This window comes from Camellia sinensis, chromosome 3, assembly GCF_055761805.1.
Source record: "Camellia sinensis isolate YWXY chromosome 3, ASM5576180v1, whole genome shotgun sequence".
Taxonomy (NCBI): Eukaryota; Viridiplantae; Streptophyta; class Magnoliopsida; order Ericales; family Theaceae; genus Camellia; species Camellia sinensis.
In genome coordinates, this window is record NC_138963.1 from 209995959 (window position 1) to 210017421 (window position 21463).

At 34.0% G+C, this 21463-nt stretch overlaps 1 protein-coding gene across 1 annotated transcript; it reads left to right on the forward strand.

Annotated features, from left to right (window-relative positions):
- Positions 1–5783: 5783 nt before the first annotated feature.
- LOC114264638 (B3 domain-containing protein Os12g0591400) lies at positions 5784–21362 on the forward strand. Its single transcript, XM_082918799.1, has 10 exons — positions 5784–6253; positions 7064–7659; positions 7896–8020; positions 8831–9326; positions 9435–9604; positions 10457–10747; positions 17034–17144; positions 19326–19866; positions 20412–20569; positions 20746–21362. The coding sequence occupies exons 1-10, from the start codon at positions 6195–6197 to the stop codon at positions 21091–21093; spliced, it is 2895 nt and encodes a 964-aa protein (XP_082774925.1). The 5' UTR covers positions 5784–6194; the 3' UTR covers positions 21094–21362.
- Positions 21363–21463: the final 101 nt, after the last annotated feature.

Below are 21463 nucleotides of genomic sequence, written 5' to 3' on the forward strand. Positions count from 1 at the left end.
TAGTCTTAAATTCAATGAGATTTTTACTATTTCTCTTTTCACTTTTTCGGTTATCTTCCTCAATTCTCAATCTTACAATCAATTCATTCATGGTCATCTCCTTGCGTTTATGTTTTAAATAATTTTTAAAATCTTTCAAAGCTGGTGGTAACTTTTTCACTAAAGCAGCGACTTGAAAAGACTCGCTAAGAGATGTACCTTCAGAATGAATATTATGCAAAATTACTTGAAAATTTTGAACTTGAGAAATTACCATTTGGGAGTCTACCATAATGAAGTTTAGAAATTTGCCAACAACAAATTTCTTTGTACCAGCATCCTTTGTCTTGTATTTTTTCTCTAAAGAATCTCATAATTCTTTTATTGTTTTCAGAAGGCTGTAAACATTATATAGTATGTTGTTAAGGCCATTGAGGATGTAGTTTCTGCACAGGAAATCAGATGTTTCCAAGCGTCCACAGTGGTAACAACTTACCGATCACTTTCACCATCTTTAAGCGCTGGACCTCTTCACGGATAAACCGGGCCAGAAATCGGGTAAGATAAAACACCATTTTCTACTGCCATCTCTTAAACTCAGTATCATTAAATTTTTTCGATTTTTCTCCATGATTTATTAGAACTTGAACATGGTTTCGGATAGGGACCAGAGTCAGTGTAACAATTGGAGTACCACTCCCAGTTGCAGTTTCAGTTGCAGTAGCCGTAATATCTGATTACAAAAATCAGAAAAAATTCAAAATACAAATTAATTTTCTGGTTACTAAAACCAGAAAATAAATTATAACATAAAATAATCTTACTTTTCTTGTTACTAAAACTAGAAAAATAAAATATCACAATAATTTTCTGTTACACAAATTAATATTCTGCAATTGTTAATGATACCAGTATATTACTACTAGTTGTTAAAGAAAATAAATAGTATGTTACTACTATTTGTCAGACAGTATATTACTACTATTTGTATTTTTCAACCAGAATATCACTTTGTGAAAGCACAGAAAAATAAATACAATGAACACCCCAAAAATTAATCTGTCTTAAGATTGTTAGACAATTTTCATTGTATTTAATGAAATAAAAACAAACGGAATATAGAAAAAATAAAGGATAAGAGAGAGATCGTTTGATTACAAAAATCAAACCAGAAAATAAAATAAAATAATTAAAAGAAATTTTTTATTTTGTTATAAAAACAAAATGAAAATCTGAAACAGAAAAATAATAAAACAGAAAATAAATTAATTACTTACCAAATTAATTTCTTGAACATATTTTCTGATCAAGTCTAGTGTTTAACACTGTACCCTTAAGGCAGATTCGTCCTCTCCACGGTGCTTTCAGATTGTGGACGTCTATCTCCCAGAATAAAATGATCAACAACAAACAATAGCAATACTACAAATTGTTTGTACAACGAACACACTCTGTGTTTACACTCTTTCTCACAAGAAAATAACATAGCAAAATGTAGAGAGAAATTGCAGAATATTGTGGACGAAAATTGAAATAAAAATATCAAATGAGAGGCTACCTATTTATTCAAACTTTTAGGAAATTTCACAAAAAACACCATTTCTATAGAGCTATCTTTGACTTTAATTTTCTATTCACCTGATAATGATTTTGAGCAACCAAATATATCACGTGAATCACAACGCGACATAAAATGCGTTACTATTTAGACCCGCCAACTTTGACACATAATTTCCACTTAAAAATTAGATCAAAGTAAAGGAAAAATCTGATTTTTTCAAAACTTTCAAAACCATTTCTAACATTTGTTATGTGGGTGGGCAAATCCTTGTGGCATGTTTGATTGGGTGGATTAGAGAATGGGATTGAGATTATTAATCCGTAAGCCCAATTATCCTATATTTGTTTTAACATTTTGGTTTAGGATTATTAATTCAATAAATAATTAATCCAACAAATTTGTAGGATTATTAGTAATGGGGTAGTGGTAGGATTATTAATCCAATGGATATTAATCTAATTGGATAATGAATACCACATTAATTTAATAGGATTATTAATACTTCACTATTAATCTTGTGAATCAAATATGATCTTGAAGGATAACCCGGTGAAGGATATAGTGCAATCTGCGTTTGATCTTCTTCGTGATTTCACTTCAGTTACTGAACGGGTTTTAGGGGTGGGGCAGAGGTTTGGTTTGGCCACATGGAAGGCTCCAGCAGCGGGTATTTATAAGCTGAATTTTGATGGTGCGGTGTTTGATTGTCAACAGTCGATTGGAATTGGTGTGGTTGTTGGGGACTCCAATGGGGATGTTATTGCAGCTTTGTCCGAACAGAGGACTTTTTGGGTAGGGGCTGATTGTGCTGAAGCATATGTGGCTGCTCGGACGGTTAGTTTTGTTCAAGAACTAGCTCTTCAGGATGTGCAATTTGAAGGGGACTCTATGACACTCTACGATAGTGGCGCAAACTTTACAGAGGCAAAATTCTTCGCTTTCTGCTATTGGAATTGTTCTCCATGGAGTGATGGAGGAGTGTTTGGCCTTTCGTTCTTGGAGTGTGACTCATGTTCGGCGTACTAGCAGTGAGGTTGCTCATTGGTTGGCACGGATGGCAGGGTTGGTGCATGGCATTGGGCTTCGGGTTTGGATGACTGAGGTGCCATCAGAGGTAGTTTCTATTGTAGCTGCGGAAGCTATCAATTCTGGGCTTTCTTAGCCTCCGTTTGGGAAGTGGGTTGGTTTTTTGGCTTTTTGACTTTTTTGGCTATTTTAGCCTGGGCTTAAAAGCTTGGTTTGGGAAGGGCTTTTTGACTTTTTGGTTTTTTTGAGTTTTTTTGTGAGAGGAGAATGTAATGATTATGGGTTGGATGTGATGTTTTGTTTGTTATGGCTAAAATAGTCTATTTTGTTTTTTGTGGCTAAAATAACTAAAAAAAACCTGCAAACCCACTTGCCAAACACAGGCTTAGTTTAATCTGTTAACTATCTTAAAAAAAAAAAGAAATACAAAATAGTTCATAATTAGAAGAACTCTCAAAATAGCGGATAAATAATCAATCTCTATTTTTCACTAGGATTGACTCATTCACATTCCGGTTATATATATACATGGATGACTGTTGAATTAGCTCGTTTGGTTTGATAGAATGTGGGGGCATAATTTGAGATACACCTAGGGGTGTGCATAATACCGCCGAAACCGCCGAAACCGCCAAAACCGCACCGAACCGCACCGCCAAGGCAAATTCGTTATTATTTGTCAATCGAACCGCCGGTTTTTGGTAAGAAAAATGGCAAATTCTAGTGACACTTTTATCAATCCGCCGGTTTCTATTTTTCTTCCAAACCGCACCAACCCGCACCGCTATTAAATCATGTTTTATAGGATTCTAAAAATTCTTTTTTACTTAAGTTTACTTGTTGTTCTATACCTTAGAATATAATATTACATTACTGCTCAAGGGGAATTTTATATATTGCATTTGATCACTGTAGCTTCCACAGATGCTTGTAATGAACTGATGGCATAGTCGTTGATATTATCATGTTGTTGCTACACTTGCTGCATAAGAAGAAAGCTTCGCAAGATGCTTAACATCACGATATCTCTAGTATTTTTTTTACTCTTTGATTTAAGTTTTGTAATTTGAATTATATTTTTTATAAACCGCCAACCCGCCCGAACCGCCAAGGCAAATCCGCCATTATTTGCCAACCGAACCGCCGGTTTTTGATAAGGAAAATGGCAAATTCTAGTGACACTTTTATCAATCCGCCACCCGCCATACGGTTTCTATTTTTCTCTCAAACCGCACCGACCCGCACCGCGCACACCCCTAGATACACCTTTCTCATTTGATCTTGGACCAGTTTATCTCTTATTATTAAAAAGTATATAAATTCTATTACACTGTCATGTAATTTAGAAATAAAGGTTGCGTTTAGTAGAATTTTAAAATTATGATTTGAGAATATAATTGTATTTTGAGTTTGTGAGTTTTGAAATTATAATTTGAGTGTGAAATATTTATTTGGTTATGAATTTTAAAAAGAGTTTGAATTGAGTGATGTTACATATAATATTAAAAAGTTAGTGTTTTAAAAAGTGTTTTGAAAAGTGGGTGTAGAATTAATTTTTTAAAACTGTAACCAAACAACACATTCAAACTAATGGCAAGAATTAAATTTCAAAAACTCTACCAAAGAGTGTTTCCAAAAAAGTCAATATAATTATTCATATATTTTTTAAAAAGAAAACTATATGCAAGTGGGAGTTGGGGATAAAATTACAAACACATGGAGAGTGCAAGTGTGTGGATATAAATGAAAGGTTGTGGGGATGGATGCAAGTTCCATGTGTTGATAATTTTTTTTTTTAATTCTCACCTGTATGTAATTTTCTCTTTTTAAAACAAAACAAAATCAAAATAACAAAAATTAGCACTAATGGAACGCCATTATGGAAAAATTGGGTGCTTTGCAAGTTGTGCTTGTTCAATTCATCAACAGCTTATATGAAATTTTTACCTAGTCAAATTTACATTTTTATACCTGAAGGTCATATTTAAAAAGAGGGAGAGAGAGAAAAAAAAAAAAATCCCCTAGACTTACCCAGATCTCTTCATTTGAAAAATAATTACAGATTTATGAAAAAAAATTAATATTTTAATTATTAATATTTATAAAATTTGTTATTAATTTTTAATAAATTTAGAGTAATGCTAGGGACCCCAAATATTTTATCAAATGTCTCATATGGGTGTGGTAGGACCCACATGAGACCCATATGATGTGAATTCCATAGACATTTGGTAAAATATTTAGGTCCCTAACATTTTTTATAAATTTATTAAAATATGTGATATTTTTTCAATTATTTATTTAAATGTTATAAAATGAATTGTTGGACTCAAGTGAATAGACCCGGAATAGGCTCCAGCAAGACATAGAGTAGGCCCACCCGCTTAAACCGGGTGGGTCGGATTCGAAAGATGACAAGTTGATCCAATTACCCAGTAAAGATCCACCAAATCTGCTTATACTCCCTCCGTCCCATAATATTAGTCCCTTATTCCATTTTTCATTGTCCCAAAATATTAGTCCCTCTTCAAAAATCAAGTACAAAAATAATATAAATTTTCCATTTTGCCCTTCTTTTAAATTCATAAATAATATAAAAAGTACAATTATGACATTGATATTCCCAAAAAAGTGTACTATCAAAGGGTAATTTTGGAAAACCAACTTTTTAAAAGTACAATAATTGTACTACCAAAAAAAAGTTGGATTCCCCAAAAGGGACCTTTATTTTGGGACGGAGGGAGTATCTATTTTAAGTACATTGTCAGTGCTGTTATCACGCGCTCTGAAGTAGCGTGCTAAACGCAACCTTCTCCTCTTGACATTGGACTAAAAAATTAAAATAATAAAATAAAATAAAATAGATTAAAAAATTAATAAAGTAAACTATTACATTAAAATTATAATTATTTAACTATTTTTCTCATAAAATTTACAAAAATAAAAAAAACTCAACTCAAACAAGATTTTTTAATCTAAATTAAATAGTTAAAAAATAAAAAACTAGCCCAAGTTCAAAATAAAGCCTTAACTTCTTTTACTTTCTCTTCGATCGCGTAACCTACACGCCTCCACTCTTCAAGTGGAGTTGAATCTGCCACACAGGGGTATTATCGGTATTCCCTGCCAAATAGCTGGGGCAGTCTACATCCTCATGGACCCACTATTCAAGCGCAGGTTAGAAATCCAACGGCGCAAATTAATTAATAAATGCCCTCTCTCCTTCTCCCTATCTCTCTCTCTCTCCACAGTTTTCTTATGTTATTTTCCTTCTTTCCAATCACTCCCTCTCTCTCTCTCTCTCTCTCTCTCTGGCACAAACTAAATGCTCGCTTTCTCTCTCCTCCCAAATTTCCTTTTCCTTCTTTCCAGTCCTCTCTCTCTCTCTCTCTCTCTCTCTCTGTCTCAATCTCCCTTTTGTTATGCCCGTCGAAATTAATTGGTGTTGATGAATGGCTTTGAAGAGTAATTAGTGCTTACATCTCTCGAGATGTGATTCAGGGGAGAGAAAAAAATATGATTGATTTTTCTTGGGTTGTTGTTAGGGTTTTGTTGTTGCACAAAATCAGTTGAGTGGAAAGAGTGTTGTTGTTAGCGAGAGAGAGAGAGAGGGGGAGAGAGATGTTGAATGCGAAGAGGCCTCACTTCTTCGAGGGTTTTAACCCTACTACGAGCTCTGAACGACTGGTAATATTTTAATTTCTTCTGTTTAGTCACTTTCTAGATGTATTTAAATATGTTGTTAATTTTTGTAGGAACATGTTTTTAGGGTTCTTTTGCAGAAATTGTTTTTGATTTTTATTTGCATGCGTTATTGGCAAAAAATTATGGTATGATTGTGAATGGATACTAATCTCTGGTTTATTATCATTGTAATTTATTAATTATGTAGAGTTGCAGAGAAACTAGCCAAAGAAAATACAAAAATAGGAAAAAAAAAAAATTGTAATTTGTATGGCTCTAACTCAAAATTGTTAATTGCTATTTTGATAATGCATTTAATTATAAGCTAGAAAAGTTTGTGTGGTATGATTATTTTGTTGTGGTTTTGGAGACAAATATTTCTATTTGGACCTTTGTAGAAAATATAGGTTGTTGTGAAATCTCAGGAAACTAGGTTGAAAACCATTTGATTTCTGCTATTTCATTGCTTGATGCAATTTCTAGCTTTTTAAATACTTTCTTATAAGAAATGCGGTATACTGCCTAATAGAACTCATATACTAGACTATGTAAGCATTGTTTTTAAATTAACAAAGTGGTCTGGTAGACTATTGTCTGTAACTGGTAAAATTAACTTATGCCGATATGTTGCCCTATTAGGCTGATTGAAATTGGGTTAGATTAGAAATCAATTTCCCTTAAAGTTACATGTAATAATACAATTGTCTTACACGGGTTTGGTTGATGTCTATATGGAAACTAATTTTATGGATTTATACTCTTAGACTCTTTTCTGTTAGTTTCTTGATGGAATTTTATTGCGCTGTTGCACAGTGGCACAATCCTAATGTTTCTCTTACAGAAAATTCCATCTAGATTCATAAAACACTTGGAAGGCAAGACGAATGGAACTGTTTCATTGCTGGGTCCCAGTGGGAATACTTGGCATGTTGACTTGATTCAATACAACGATAATTTATTCTTCCATGATGGGTGGGCAGCGTTTGTGCAAGATCACTTCATGGTACATGGTGATACGATGGTATTCAGATATGACGGTAGTTTGCGTTTCACGGTGCAAGTTTTTGATCATAGTTCCTGTGAGAAAGAAGCTGCATTTAATGCTGAATGCAGTCAAGATCCCAACCAGTTTGATGAACTTATGGGAAGAAAGAGAGACAGGGTAGGTGGAGATTCTTTTCTGGATGGTATTTTTGAACATGTGCCAAAGAAAATCCGAGGATCTCAAGTCAATTCTGAATACATAGCCAAGAACCAAGAAGGATGGCAACATGATGATGTGGCATCTGCCACTGAAATATGCCCAGCAACCATTTATGCTCATGAAACGGGAAACTACTGCAGCCCATCAAAGAATGCTGTCAGTGTTGCTATGCCTCTTCAATCTATTGTTCCCAAGGGCAACTCAGGTAAAGTGCAAGCTATTAGTCCATCATGATCTAACTTTTCTTCCTGGGAAAGAAGAAAGAAAAAAGAAAAAGAAAAGGAGTTATTCCAAGTTTGTGGTATGCTTAATATTTCGTATTCCAATCTTATCCATAACCTTTCTTGCAATCTGTGAAATAATTTCACTGAACATGTTTACACGAGTTATTCACACATCTTGGAATTCAAAACTAAATTGAGCTTTTGAAAACTTAAACAGAGGCAAGATGCATGCTGACATTGTCAGCATCTGAAGCAGAAGGACTTGCTCGGTCATTTACCTCCTGCTATCCTAATTTCACGAAAACTATGAAAAGGTTCAATGTTAGCGGTTCATATACTCTGGTATGTAGTTACCTTATGTTTCTCTTTGATTTTTGACTTAAGATCTGTCTGGTGTACAACGAACAATATTTTGATTAAATCTATTTCCTTAGAAAACTAGATTGTAGTTGAAAGACAATAAACTTATAAGTGTTAACCAAGTGAAGTTTTTCTGTTGGCTGAGTTTTTCTATGTGCATCCACACGCTTATAGCTCTCCCCTTGTTTCATTTGTTTGGATAGCTGCTTCTTGGAACCATCTACACTCAACTCCATACCAAACGAAGTAACGAACTATGCCTTCATTTGGCATAAAGCCAAACAGGGCTTTTGGCTAAAATAGCCACAAAAAGACAAAGTAAGCTTTTTAGCTCAATAAGATAAAATGTCACATTCAAACTATAATCATTTCATTTTTTCTCTCACAAAAGTCAAAAAAATAAAAAAACTTATTCCAAACGAGATTTTTTAGCCTCAGGCTAAAATAACTAAAAAGCCAACCCATATCCCAAACGAACCCTATGTAGTCCAGTCGTTAAGGGAATGAGAGTGCCTTGTAGAGGTCCCATCTAGGAATCTCGCACCGTTTTCCATTTGTCATGGTTTGCAAAGATGTTCCTCATAGGTTTATTGAAATATGGTGGCAGATAATAGCAAACAAGGTATGTACTGGATTTTTCTCTTTCTTGTGGAACTTCATTTGATATGCAAGCTGAGCTACTTGAGGGGCTCAGTGGTTCTTTCGTTAGGATCACTAAACTTTTTGATTTTTTCTCTCTACTGCTGACAGCTCTTACCATAAACTGTCAATTAATGAATGGTTTTCATGCAGAATATCCCATATCAGTTCTCTATGGCACATTTTCCGAAATGCAAAGTAAAGATTGTGCTTCGTAATCTGAAGGGAGAAAGTTGGACTGTTAATTCGGTCCCAACTATAAAAGTGCACATGTCTCATACTTTCTGTGGAGGATGGATGGCTTTTGTTCGTGATAATAACATCAACATGGGAGACATCTGTATTTTTGAACTAGTGGGAAAGTGTGAATTGTGTGTGTATATTCTTAATGTTGGAAAGGAAGGGCTAGAGTGTCAAAATGGTAAACCAACTTTTAAGGCGTTAATCAATGGGTGTGCTGCTACTCCACATAAAATCTCTGAACGTCTGCCAAAGAAAATGAGAGGGAATGCAAGTAAAGTCTCTCTACAATTGATAACAAGGGTTGAAATGTCTGATAAGAAAGCCTTTAATCGTGAGGACAAAGCAAATGATAGACCATCAAAAAGTTCTGCTTTCTGCTCCCAATTAAAAGCCAGTGGAAAATCGGGTAAGGTTTCTAATACTCCCCCATTGCGCAAATTTTATATGCAAGATTTGTTCTGACACCTTACATTTCTTATCTCAAATGAACATCTGAACTACATAATTGAAACAGCAATCCGGAACAAAATTAGCATAGAAGAGAATCAGGGTTCTTACACAAGAGGTTGCATGTCAATGAAGTCAGCACCTGAAGAAAAAAGAGCGGCTCAATCTTTTGTTTCGAACCTTCCTCACTTTGTCAGAGTCATGAAGAAGTTCAACATTAGTGGTTCATATACTCTGGTGAGTAGTTACCTTTCTGTTTTCAAATAAAACCAAAGTTCAACAAAACAGTCAGTGCATATTATCACTCCATAGACCATAATACCTATGCATCATGTTAGCTAAAATTGATTTGTCACATTGAAGAACCAAAAGATCAAAGAAATCATAACTTAGAAGGAAATGCACAGCGTGTCCCTCCGCGCATTTAACATGGTAAGAAAATTCCCAAAACATGTCCCTTTGTGTCCCCGCTGAGTCCTCCCTTGTGGAGAAAAAAAATTATTAAAAAAATGTACATGCCACGTCGTGTGTTGGACATGTGTCTCCATGTATCTCATAGGCCTACTCAATGGATTTTATTGACGAGGACATGCGGTGAATGGGGATCATATTTTTATTTTAAAGGTGACAATTTATGTGTGCACATTTTTGTATGTATTTCTACAATTATTACTAAAATTTTAGAAGTTTTAAAAACGAAGTTTATGATTAGCAAGTAGAATTCTTTTTAGTTCATTATGGAGCCACATTGTTTTTCCATTAAAAAGTCTGTTAGTAGAGATTTTTATTTTATATATTAGCAAATACTAGAAGATCAAAACAAATACCACACATATTTATTCGGGGCTAAAGGACAGACCTGCTGACACAAGGCAGGGACTTAGTAAGCCCTCAAGTAGTATTCTATTGGAATTTGGAAGTAGAGACCCTTTGATGGGATTATCTCCTAACCTGGTGAATATAATGGTTCGTTCTTCTCCATTTAGTGAACTCAATGTGTTCAGACTTCGGACTATTTTTTATTTTTATGCTATCATCTCTTACTATCCGGTTTCCTGAACTGACTGGTTTTCGCTTTGCAATGTACAGAAAGTCCCATATCAGTTTTCTATGGCACACCTTCCCTCATGCAAAACAGAGATTGTCCTTCGTAATTTAAGAGGGCAATGTTGGACTGTGAACTCAGTTCCATCCACAAGAGTGCAAACATTACATACTTTCTGTGGTGGATGGATGGCCTTTGTTCGTGGCAATGACATTCAGATGGGAGATATCTGCATTTTTGAACTTATTGGCATATGTGAAATGCGGGTCTACATATCAGGGGTTGGGAAGAAAGGGCTAGACTATCAGAGTGGAAAAGTAACTTCTAATGAACTTTAACTGCCACTGGTCATATTGTGGTGAGAATTGTTCAGCCAACCTGATTTTGCTTCTAATAATGGATGCTTTTACATTTTAATTACTGTTTGCTTTCTGCACAAGCATGAATTTTAGTCGTGGCCATTATAGGCTAAAGCCAACAAAACCATACCATATGCTAGCTTTACGCATGACAGTGCCTTTTTGGTCAAATTTGTTTTTCTATTGTTGGTTGAGGATGGCACTATTATGCTGATTTTTTATGTTCTTTCTTTGCAACTGAATTGTGATAAATTTACTGTCTATATAATTTTCTAGCAACTTGCCTCCCTTTTTCTCTTTTCACATTAACAGAGGTCAGTAGGGGTATGGTTGTGGAAATGTGTCAATGACTAATAATTAGGTTCTGGATCAAAAGTGACAATCATTAAGAGAGTTTGACGAGATAAGGTTATTATTGACAAATGCATGACAGCATCTAATACGGCAGGCACATCTCTGCCTCTTAATTATGTTAAATGTGTTCTAATAAATGTTTGAAATGTAGTTGGTTAGATTATTCAAAGATATTTATGTGCATAGTATTATCCTTTCATATTCTATTCCTGATTATGAGTCGACACCAGGGTGGTGTTGGGGCATTGTTATTGGGTGAGGTAAACAATAATCTATGATGGTGGAAGGATATACTTATTATGTCATTTAGTGGTCAAAAGGATATGGAAGCCTTGTAGTCCATCCAGCTTTCTCTCTATTTTACCAACAAATTTCGTAATTTCTGGTTCTTCCATACAGTATAATAGGATTTACATCTTTCACACCAAACAACATTTTGGGGAAACCAACTTTCTTGGGACTTCTTATTTTCTTCCCAACAAAAATGATAGTAAATAAAATGAAATTAACGAACTATACATTAGGAGGGAACAATTCCATTTTGTCAACTAAGGCTGCTTTTCATTATTGTAATGCTAGTAAACTATCTATCTTGTTGAAGGTTTTGCATGGCATGGAATGTTTATTCTCCAATTATATATACTTTATTCCTTTTTTTTTTTTCCGTTGTTGCTATTTTTGTTGTTTATTTTAGTTCCTCATGGACCTAGCCATTGTAAGCTTTGGTGTTGTCCTACTACAACCTTCCTCCTTTCTTTGGGCTTAGGACCGGTTGTGTTAAAGATAAAATAATGAGCGTGTTACAGTAGAATCACTTGAGATGGTATGACCACGTACATCATAGAACAATTTGTCGAGGAATTAGGGAGCCTACAAGCGCACAGCAACACCGACACAATTCATCAGGGAGAAAATCTAGACTCCACAGACACCATATCAAGACCCAACATACATTATTTGGATCTCATACTTACTTAAAAGCTTGAACCTATAAGTGGAGAGCTCATCTAATGTATATTAAGACCCATATTTTTTACTCTTTTATCCGATGTGGGACTCTATCTACACATATGCTCCAACAATCTCCCCCTCATGTGTGAACTAAACATTGGGCCTCGCCTTGCTCCTCTTCGAGTGTGATCTATTATCAACAGGTTTATCATAGATCATACACACTCCCCTTAATCTTGATCTATAACACTCCAACATTGAGTCTAACTTGCGCCACCCGCACACATTCCATCGTGAGTCACCATACTCTATTGAGAGAACCTTGTTGTGGTTCAACCTTGCCATGTGCACCAGGAATTTTTTTCACTCCATCAAGTGTTGTCATGGATTTTTCTTGCTGCATTGAATGTCTTCGGGCAAAACCCAAGGCCAACAACATCAATGTTCCAAGAGAGCCCGCCCATAGATCGTCTGCCATCGGCTCTAATACCAGATGTCAGGGAATCAGGGAGCTCACAAGCGCACAACAATATTGGCCTAATTCATCAGGGAGAAGCTCCAGAGTCCACAAACACCACATCAAGACCCAACATACATTATTTGAAACTCATACCCACTTAAAAGCTTAAACCTATAAATGGAGAGCCCATCTAATGTATATTAAGACCCATATCTTTTACACTTTTATTCAATGTAGGATTCTACCTTCACACATGTTCCAACACAATTAACAAGGAAGGTGTAACTTGATCCATGTGGACATGGTAAAAGAAATAGAGGAAGTTCAAGGAGAAAATGGATGATGGTGAAATGCCTTAGATGGTCTACGGAATGAACACACCACTAGACTTTTCTGGCGGAATTTGATGGCTTTAACTAGTGGCAGTAGCATAAAGGAAGCTGCTACTAAAGTATTTTTGGGGGTGTTTTGGATTGTTGCCATATTCCTAATCTTGAAAACACAACATTGATCTGATTTTTACAAGTATGGGTAGAATCTATTATTCATTATCATTATGGAGTTGGCATAATACTAGTTGCCATCCGTTGAATTTTAATTTTGGTCAACTGAAAGGGAAACCAATGAGAATAGAGTAGTAAGTGTTATAGGCTTTTTATTTTATTTAAATAATTGTAAACGTGGTTGCCTTACCAAAGAGGTCTGGCAGTGGTTTTGTTTAGGACTCTTTGAAAAAATTGGTATTAAGAAGGCAGCGATGGCTCCAAAACAACACCCGATCACCTTTAACTGTTACCTCTGATATATCATTCATTTCTTCAACTGTTCATGCAGAAGTTTAGTTTTATATTTTTCAGTAGGATTAAAAAAGCTTGATCTCTCTGCCTGTGTGCATTTTGGTGAATTAACCTCGTCATGGTAGCATTTTTGTGCAGGGTGGTTTTCATTTTTTGGAGATGACAAGAGAGAAGACTAGCACAGATTTGAGCTCATCGTGGTATAGGAAATTTTGGTGCATCTGTGGAACAATCTGTAAAGGAAATTGATGAAATCATGATGTAATTAGGTTGAAAACATCGGTGGGTGTCTCTGGTTTAGTGTGTTATAGTGGCTTCTGTCATGCATTCTGATGAAAGTATATCTGTGGAAATTTGTGTTTGAATCTTCATCAAGTCAGGATCAATGCTTAGCCCTAATCACTGGAAGTGATACAATGATTTAGGGTGTACCAATTTGGAAAATGTTAAATTGCCTAAGCATTTAAACCTTGATCCTGAACAAGAGTTTCTCTTTTATTTTGTTTATTTCCCCTTCATTTTCTCAGGAAAATTCCCATTTTCCAGCATTGAATAATTCTTGAAAATTGAGTCATGGCCATAACTGTAAGTGAAGCTATAAGAATGTTCAAGGCTTGATACGATCTTGGTATTTAGAAAGGAGAGTTTAGGGTTTGCTTATTTTGACCAAAATCATTGTTTTAGAAGGAAGAAAAGTATAGTTTTTTTTTTTAATTATTTTTTTTTAATTTTTAAATAAATCTTCTAGGAGGATTTTTCTACTTGTTGAATCCCAAGGTTGGTGAATCACTAAAATCTTAACAAACAACTCCAAAGATAGTAAGTTTCGATTTAGCTTAACTCATTTGTTGCTTTAGCATCTTCTGTGAAATCTCATTTGTAGCTTTAGCATCTTATGTGAAATCCCATTATTTCAATATTGGCTTTGTTTGGAAAGTTGGTTATTTGGTTGGAAAGCTGGTTGGTTTTTTTTTTATAGTTGATTTGATGGATAAGAGAGAAAAAGTGAAATAATTATGGATTGGATGTGATATTTTGTTTTATTAGCTATTTTAGTCTATTTTGTCTTTTAGTATATTATTTTAGCCTAATTCTCTTTCCAAATCACTCCTACAGTGTGAGACTGACGAATACAATGTTAACAAACAAGATAGTAAAAATAAGGGTTTTGATTTAGACCACTAAATCAGCAGTACTATTGCTAGGCAATGAAAGACAGAAAGAAATAAAAAAAAAGAAAAAGCTGCATTAGGAGATGGGTCTTACCAATTAGAGTTCTTTTAAAGTTCTTAAATTAGTGACCTTAAGCATTTTTTTTAAAAATAATATGATGTGCAGTGTTATGGATAATTTTTTTCAAAATTTATTAATTTATATTGCATTGGACAATTTCTAATTCTTTATCAAATTTAAATTTTGATAAAAATATAAATTTGGTAAAAATAAAATCCACACAATTCAGCAAATATGCATCAAATTAAATTAAAAAAAAAAAAATCATCAAATGAGAGATGCATGATGCATCAAGACCCTCATCAATTTCAAAGGAGTTGGGTCGCGGGAAGACTTTCTCAAAAGGGTATTTATTTATTTTTACACTTAAATTTGATAAAATTGTTGATGATAAAAAATTGAAGCTTATTTTTTTACCTGAATTGATTAAATGAAGATTTTGGGATAAATTAAGGCCTCGTTTGGGAAGCTATCGGTTTAGCTAAAAAGTGAAAAAGTTATTAAAAAATTCAATAATTCATACCAAAAAGTTAAAGATTCTCTTTTCTCTTTACTTTTTACACATCTTTTCGTAAAAAGTCAATAAGTCATTCTAAACATACTAATTTTTTTTAGCTCATATTTTAGCAAAATAGTCAAAAAATTACTAAATTAGTCTGTTTTCAAATGAGGAAGTATTTTTAAAAACATTTGATTCAAAATTTAATTTTCATTATTAGAATAAGTTTTTTATTTTATTTTTTTATAATAAGTTTATTTTATTTTTCAAAATTTGATTCAAGATTATTATTATTTTTTTAGCAGTAATGATTTAAACCCTTACAAAACATCACCCCTACAATCTCCATTCGCTTGTGATTGGTTTAAGTAAAAAAGAGAAAAATAAAATAAAATAAAATAAAAAAATACAAACACATTATTGGTTCACATCACTGTGAGAGTGGTGGAGTTTTCTCAAAAGAAGATCCCAAACATTTTCTAAGTAATAAAAAGTCAAAAAGTTTTCTTTCGTAAAAAGTTACATTTTGCAGCTTCAAAATACAGCCAACAACTTAGTTTTTTTTGGCTACAAATCATTTGGGAAGGTAGCAAAACACAGCATGTGAAATTACATCAACTACCTTTCAATTGCAAAATGAGTCACATGGGTGAAATTGTAAATTTTTTAAATTGGGTGAGAGATATTTGATCATTTTATTGTGATGTAATATCATAAATAAACATTAACTAAAAAAGTCCAAAGCAGCTTTTTATTCATAAATCACTTTCTAAAAAAACAAAAAAGTTTGATTAAAATCTAAAAGCTAACTTTTAACAATCTTTTCAAAACATACATCTCTTTCTATCTCACTGCCAAGAAATATTAGAGAGAAAAAAAATAAAATAAAAATTCGATACAATATTTTCATAAATGTGAGTCTTACCTATATAAATATTATATAATTTTTTTTGATAATTTTCCTTTGGGAAAATTATATTAATAATTATTATATTTTGGTCTTTTTAATTTTAATTTGATTTTGATCAGAAATATTTAATTTTGTTTCGATTTGATGAAATTAATTATAATTATTAATATTATTTAATAAAAAATACGCACACGAACAATATATTTCATGTTTTTAAGGCAAAAATTGTAAACTCAAATAATTTGGTAAGTTAAATTCAACTAACTCAATGATTATTTTTGGTAAAAAAAATCCTAATAATATTATTAATTTGATCAAATTAATATAAAATTTAAAATTAAAATTAAATTAATTAAAAATATAAAAATTAAAATAATACAAGGATAAAATGTAAAATATATATCGGTAATTCTAACATTAGTCGGAGGAGCGTAAACGACAACTGGCGGGAGGGTGTCGGGAACAGCTCCCAAGTGTAGTTTTGATGGATGCCTCGTGGAAAGGAGTTTGGTTCATCATTCATTTACTTTCTTTCTACATGCAAATAAATTAAATCCAATCAAAATTGCTTACTGCTTATTCATTCATTACTTTACCTTTCCCACCCCTCAATTCTCCTTCTTTCATTCCTTCCTTCCTTCCATCCAATTACTGGGTTTCATTGGGATTTGGGTAACTCTCTCTCTCTCTCTCTCTCTCTGTAATGATTTCTTTCCTTTTCTTTTCTTCAGAAAAGGCATGTGCATTTTGGCTTTGTAAAGAGTTGTAATGAATTAAGAACTTTATTTTAGTTTTTTTCGCTACATCGGAAAGAAAGAACTTTATTAGTATTTCACATGCATGCACAGACTGATAAGTAGTCAGATCTCTTGCACATTTTGAATTTTTTTTTGAAAATCCAAAATTCTTCTCTATGCTGTTCTTTCTTAGTATTTTTTTTTGTTTAATTTCCTAGATAGATTTCAAAGTATTTCTTAATTCGTTTCCTGATACTCTGAAAACCCTTGTTTGTTTGGGGAAAATTTCAGAGGGTAGTGGCAGATTGGGAGAAAGATTAGATGGGAGAAGAGTGCAGAAATTGTAGGAAATGGGAAGAGGATATGTATTGGACCCATTTCCAGTCCATTCTTTTCTGTCAGTTTCTCTCCACCGGTTTCGATCAGCAACTCGTGAGTTCTACAATTATTTCTTATTCCTCTCTCTTTGTTGTTGTGTGTGAAAGAGTGATAGAATTGCTACTTCATAGAATTATTTATGAAAATTGTTTAATTTCAACTTCTCTCAATTTGGAAAAACTGAATTCTAATTTGTGATTTTTTATTTTATTTAATAACATGTTTGTTTTCGGATGAGGTTGATTGGGATTGTGAGTACGGTGGAATTGACTTGACTGATGATGAGATTATTAGTGTTGTGGTTATTAAGTTGGAGATGTAAGGTAAAATGTTTTGTTTGTGCATAATGTAATGATATTAGTTGGTTGGGATTATATGTATTAAATTACTCAAAAAATATCAGTTGGTTGGGATTATAGTTGTCTTTGTTGGTTAAATTGGGGGTTAATATTGTCGTTTCTCCTCCAAATTCTACGATTGGATTAGCAATTCCAACCCCATGCTAATCCCACCTTTGGGCTTTTGGGGGATTGGTATCATGCCAAAATTCTAGGATTGGATTAGCAATCCCAACCCCATGCTAATCCCACCTTTGGGCTTTTAGGGGATTGGTATCATAACATTTTATTACAAGAAAAATGTTTAAAATCGACAAAAAAGGCCCACAATTGTACCTACAATGATGTAATATTACATGTGTGAATTTTTGATTTGTTATACATTTAATAATATAGAGTTCCACCCTCTTGCCACATCATTGTGGATGAATTTGTGAGTTAAAAGTGTGGGTTTGTAATATTACTCTTATTACAAACAAAACAAACATAATTTTGGTGGTGTCACAGATTGTTAAATCAATCTCATCATCTAAGAGGCTAAACAAACATGGCTTCAAATAGTAAACAAAAACACTAGATTGATCCTAATATTCTATTTTTATATGCCTTTTCATTTAGCTCGATGGGATCACATAAGAAATATCACTCAAAACTTATAAATGCATTTTCAATTTGATGGGATCAGCTGACCCCATACTAATACACCTAGCGGCACCCCTGGTTGAGCTCTAGCTCAGCTCATACCTAGAAGGGTTGGTTAAGGTTGATCAAGTTTGAGCTTTACATTGTTGAATCTTGATATTTAATTTAGTCAAGTCTCATGCCAAAGTAGTTATAGTTTTTCGCCTGTCCCATCCCATTGAATTGACCATTATGACTTATGACTAATAGCTATTGCCATATATGATGCTAAAAAAATTTGGAAGTCATTTATGAAATCTTAGGTGCCCATATTTTGGAATTGTTGCTGAGATAAACAGAGAAATCTATTAAGTGTACCCAACTTTACCATGACTCCATTTGCGAACTCTTTAGGCCACCATTTCTCTGCATTTGTGGGCTGAGTCATAGAACTTTGGGGTGAAATCATATCATCATTTCACTTGCAATGCGTTTGGCACCATAGAATCTAAGCTTGGAATTGTAACAGGAATTGAACTAAGTTGGCCTCCAATTCCATGATGCCAAACACAACATTAGATTAAGTATTTGCTTAATAAACAATTATCAGTGACATGTTTGTAGATGTGTTCCCTAAATCGTACTATTTCATCTGATATAAAATCTCTTGGAACTTGCAAACAATGGGATAAACAATATCATGGGTAATAAGAGTAGTGCTCAAAGTTTGTCATATCCTTTGGTGCTTTGATCAAAACTTGCATTTCTTCTTTTGTAAATCTGATTCAGTGAAACTTGGCTATTTAAGCATTGGCATATCATCTGTTGATCATGTTTCTTTTTAATATCAGGCTTTCATTATATTTTCAACCATATGAAGTTGTTGGTTCATCTGTCCTCTTGGTCAGGACAGTAGAAAACTAGGACAGTGCTACTTCTGGTTATGATATTTTCCTCGGAGTTGGGATCCTCTAGAGTGATTTTTTTTAGAGTGATCAACTTTGGTAGAATTAAATCTCAGCCATCCAAACAATCATTCTAGAGGATCCTCACTCCTTTCGTCATAGTTCTTGCTGTTAGGCATTCTAGTTAGATTCTGTTTTATACAGTGGTCATTTGTGCTTTTGGTTAAGTGGGTTTCAATTCCCTTGTCTTGCTTAGAACATAATATTATTATTAATAATTTTTTATAAGATCAGGACATAGTATTGTAGTAAATACCTATAATGTTTTTGAAAGTTTTGAACTGGAAAGTAATTCTTTAAAATTTTTGCAGGCTATCCCCCAAAAGTTTGCCAACAATTTGAAAGAGAAATTACCAGAAAATGTAACCCTTAAAGGTCCAAGTGGTGCCAAGTGGAATGTAGGACTAATCACAAGTGGGGACACCTTGTTTTTCAAACATGGTTGGAAGACATTTGTGGAGAATCATTCTCTTGAAGAAGATGATGTCTTGATCTTTAAATACAACGGGGACTCAGGATTTGATGTTTTAATATTTGATGGACGGAGCTTATGTGAGAGGGAAGCTTCGTATTTTGTCCGAAAATGCGGACATACAGAGCTAGATGGTGGATGCCGGACAAAGAAAAACATGAGAGAGAGTTCTGTTGAAGTTATGCATGACTCTTCACATTATGTTGTGGACCGCACTCCATCAAAAAGACTGAGAAAGGATGACAATCTTATGCCAGTGCTATCGCGATTTCGTGGAAGAACTAGGAAGGGAGATAATTCTAGTAGACCTCATCATTCCAAGTGGGACATGAGAAGTAGAGAACCTTCTACATCTGCTGTGGGACCAAAGGTTAATCCCGGTAAGCTTCTCATTTTCAGTAACCTTATGCTTATCTTCAAATTTTATTTCAAAATTCTTTTGCATAATCATGTGGCCATCTAGTGGTTGGAGTCTGTTGCATGGACTCATGTACAGGTTTGGGTGTGGATGTAGAGGTCGGACCCATCAAATCTCACATTTAAGGGTATGCTGGGTCATATATATATATTTTTAATCTATTATGTGAGAAAAAATTATATTATATATAACATATTGTCAAAAAGGCATTTTACTCATTTTATAGCAATTATATGACAATATATTCATATAATGGTAGTGTTAAATATAAATATATAAGAAGTATGATGAAAGTATTGGACATATATCCCACACCTTTGTCCAAGTGTTGGGTTTGACATGAGTATTTGATTTATTTTGAAGAGTTTATGTAACATAAGTTGGAGTCCCTTGCTGAGAACTTGGAATTGCATTTTGCTTTCAATTTGTTCTGTTGTTTGTTTTGGAGGGTAAGCATGTTTTGTTTGGTTGTTTGATTTATGAATGATTTGGATGCACAAAAAAAAGGAACTGTAGGGGCCTATCCTCTGCAATATGTATCGAGCAGAAGAAGTATAACTGAGGAGGAGAAAGACAAAGCGTTACAAATGGCGCACGCATCATCAACCAAAGACAGCTTCATTGTAGTTATGCGACCCTCACATGTGTACAAGGGATTCTACATGGTAACGTCTCATTTGGTACCGAATTTGGTCATTATCTTAGATGTTCCAGTGCTTTTCCCTTTTTTTTTTTTTTTTTTTTTTTTTTTTTTTTTTAATCCAAAAGTTTTCAACTGCGATAGCAGTTTGCTAGAAAATGTCTTGACTGAGTGCCATATGTGCAATATTGTTTGATGCAGTCAATTCCTTCTGAATGGGCGACTTCCCATCTCCCTCGCAAGAGCCAAGAGGTGATTCTCCGTGTCAAAGAGAACACATGTGTTAAAGAGAACACATGGCATGCCAGATTTTATTACCGAGTTTATGGTGGTGGACTGACTGGCGGTTGGAGGAATTTTGCTGTAGAAAACAACTTGGAAGAATTTGATGTGTGTCTGTTTGAGCTTGCCAGTGGAACCAATGATACGATTTCCATGAACGTCAGTATCTACAGAGTTATTGAAGAGATACGTCCACTGACCCGCATGACCCCTCCCTCCTCGACCCGTGGAAAGAACTCAAAATATCTGAGGAGAAAACGTAACTAAGGGCACTGGTGTATGCGCTCTAGTTTGCCCTTCTTGTTTTGTGTTCAGTGGGTTCTGAAAAATGTTGCATATTTTGGCAAGTTTTTGGTCTGTTATTTGGAAGGACACATAATGTGCTCTTTTTTTTTTTTTTTTTAATTATTATTATTTTTATATTAGATTTTATCGCCACTTTGCCAGGCTTTATGGCCTTGCAACTGTTAAGTTTGGGGTATGTTATCGTCTTTGTTATTTCTTTGCTCTCTTAAAATGGCATCGCTTTTACCCCATCTGGAAAAGATTTTGTGATGTGTTTGTTCTATCAAATTATTCTAGCAACTGTTAAGTTTGGGGTGTGTGAAAATGTTTCTGAAATTAGTGAAAAATGTTT

Excerpts from the sequence above, each read along its gene's own strand:
- LOC114264638 (XM_082918799.1), top strand. The coding sequence starts at position 6,195 with ATGCGAAGAGGCCTCACTTCTTCGAGGGTTTTAACCCTACTACGAGCT. Across the intron at positions 7,660-7,895 it reads TGTTCCCAAGGGCAACTCAG|AGGCAAGATGCATGCTGACA; the intron begins GTAAAGTGCAAG and ends AAACTTAAACAG. Across the intron at positions 9,605-10,456 it reads TTAGTGGTTCATATACTCTG|AAAGTCCCATATCAGTTTTC; the intron begins GTGAGTAGTTAC and ends TGCAATGTACAG.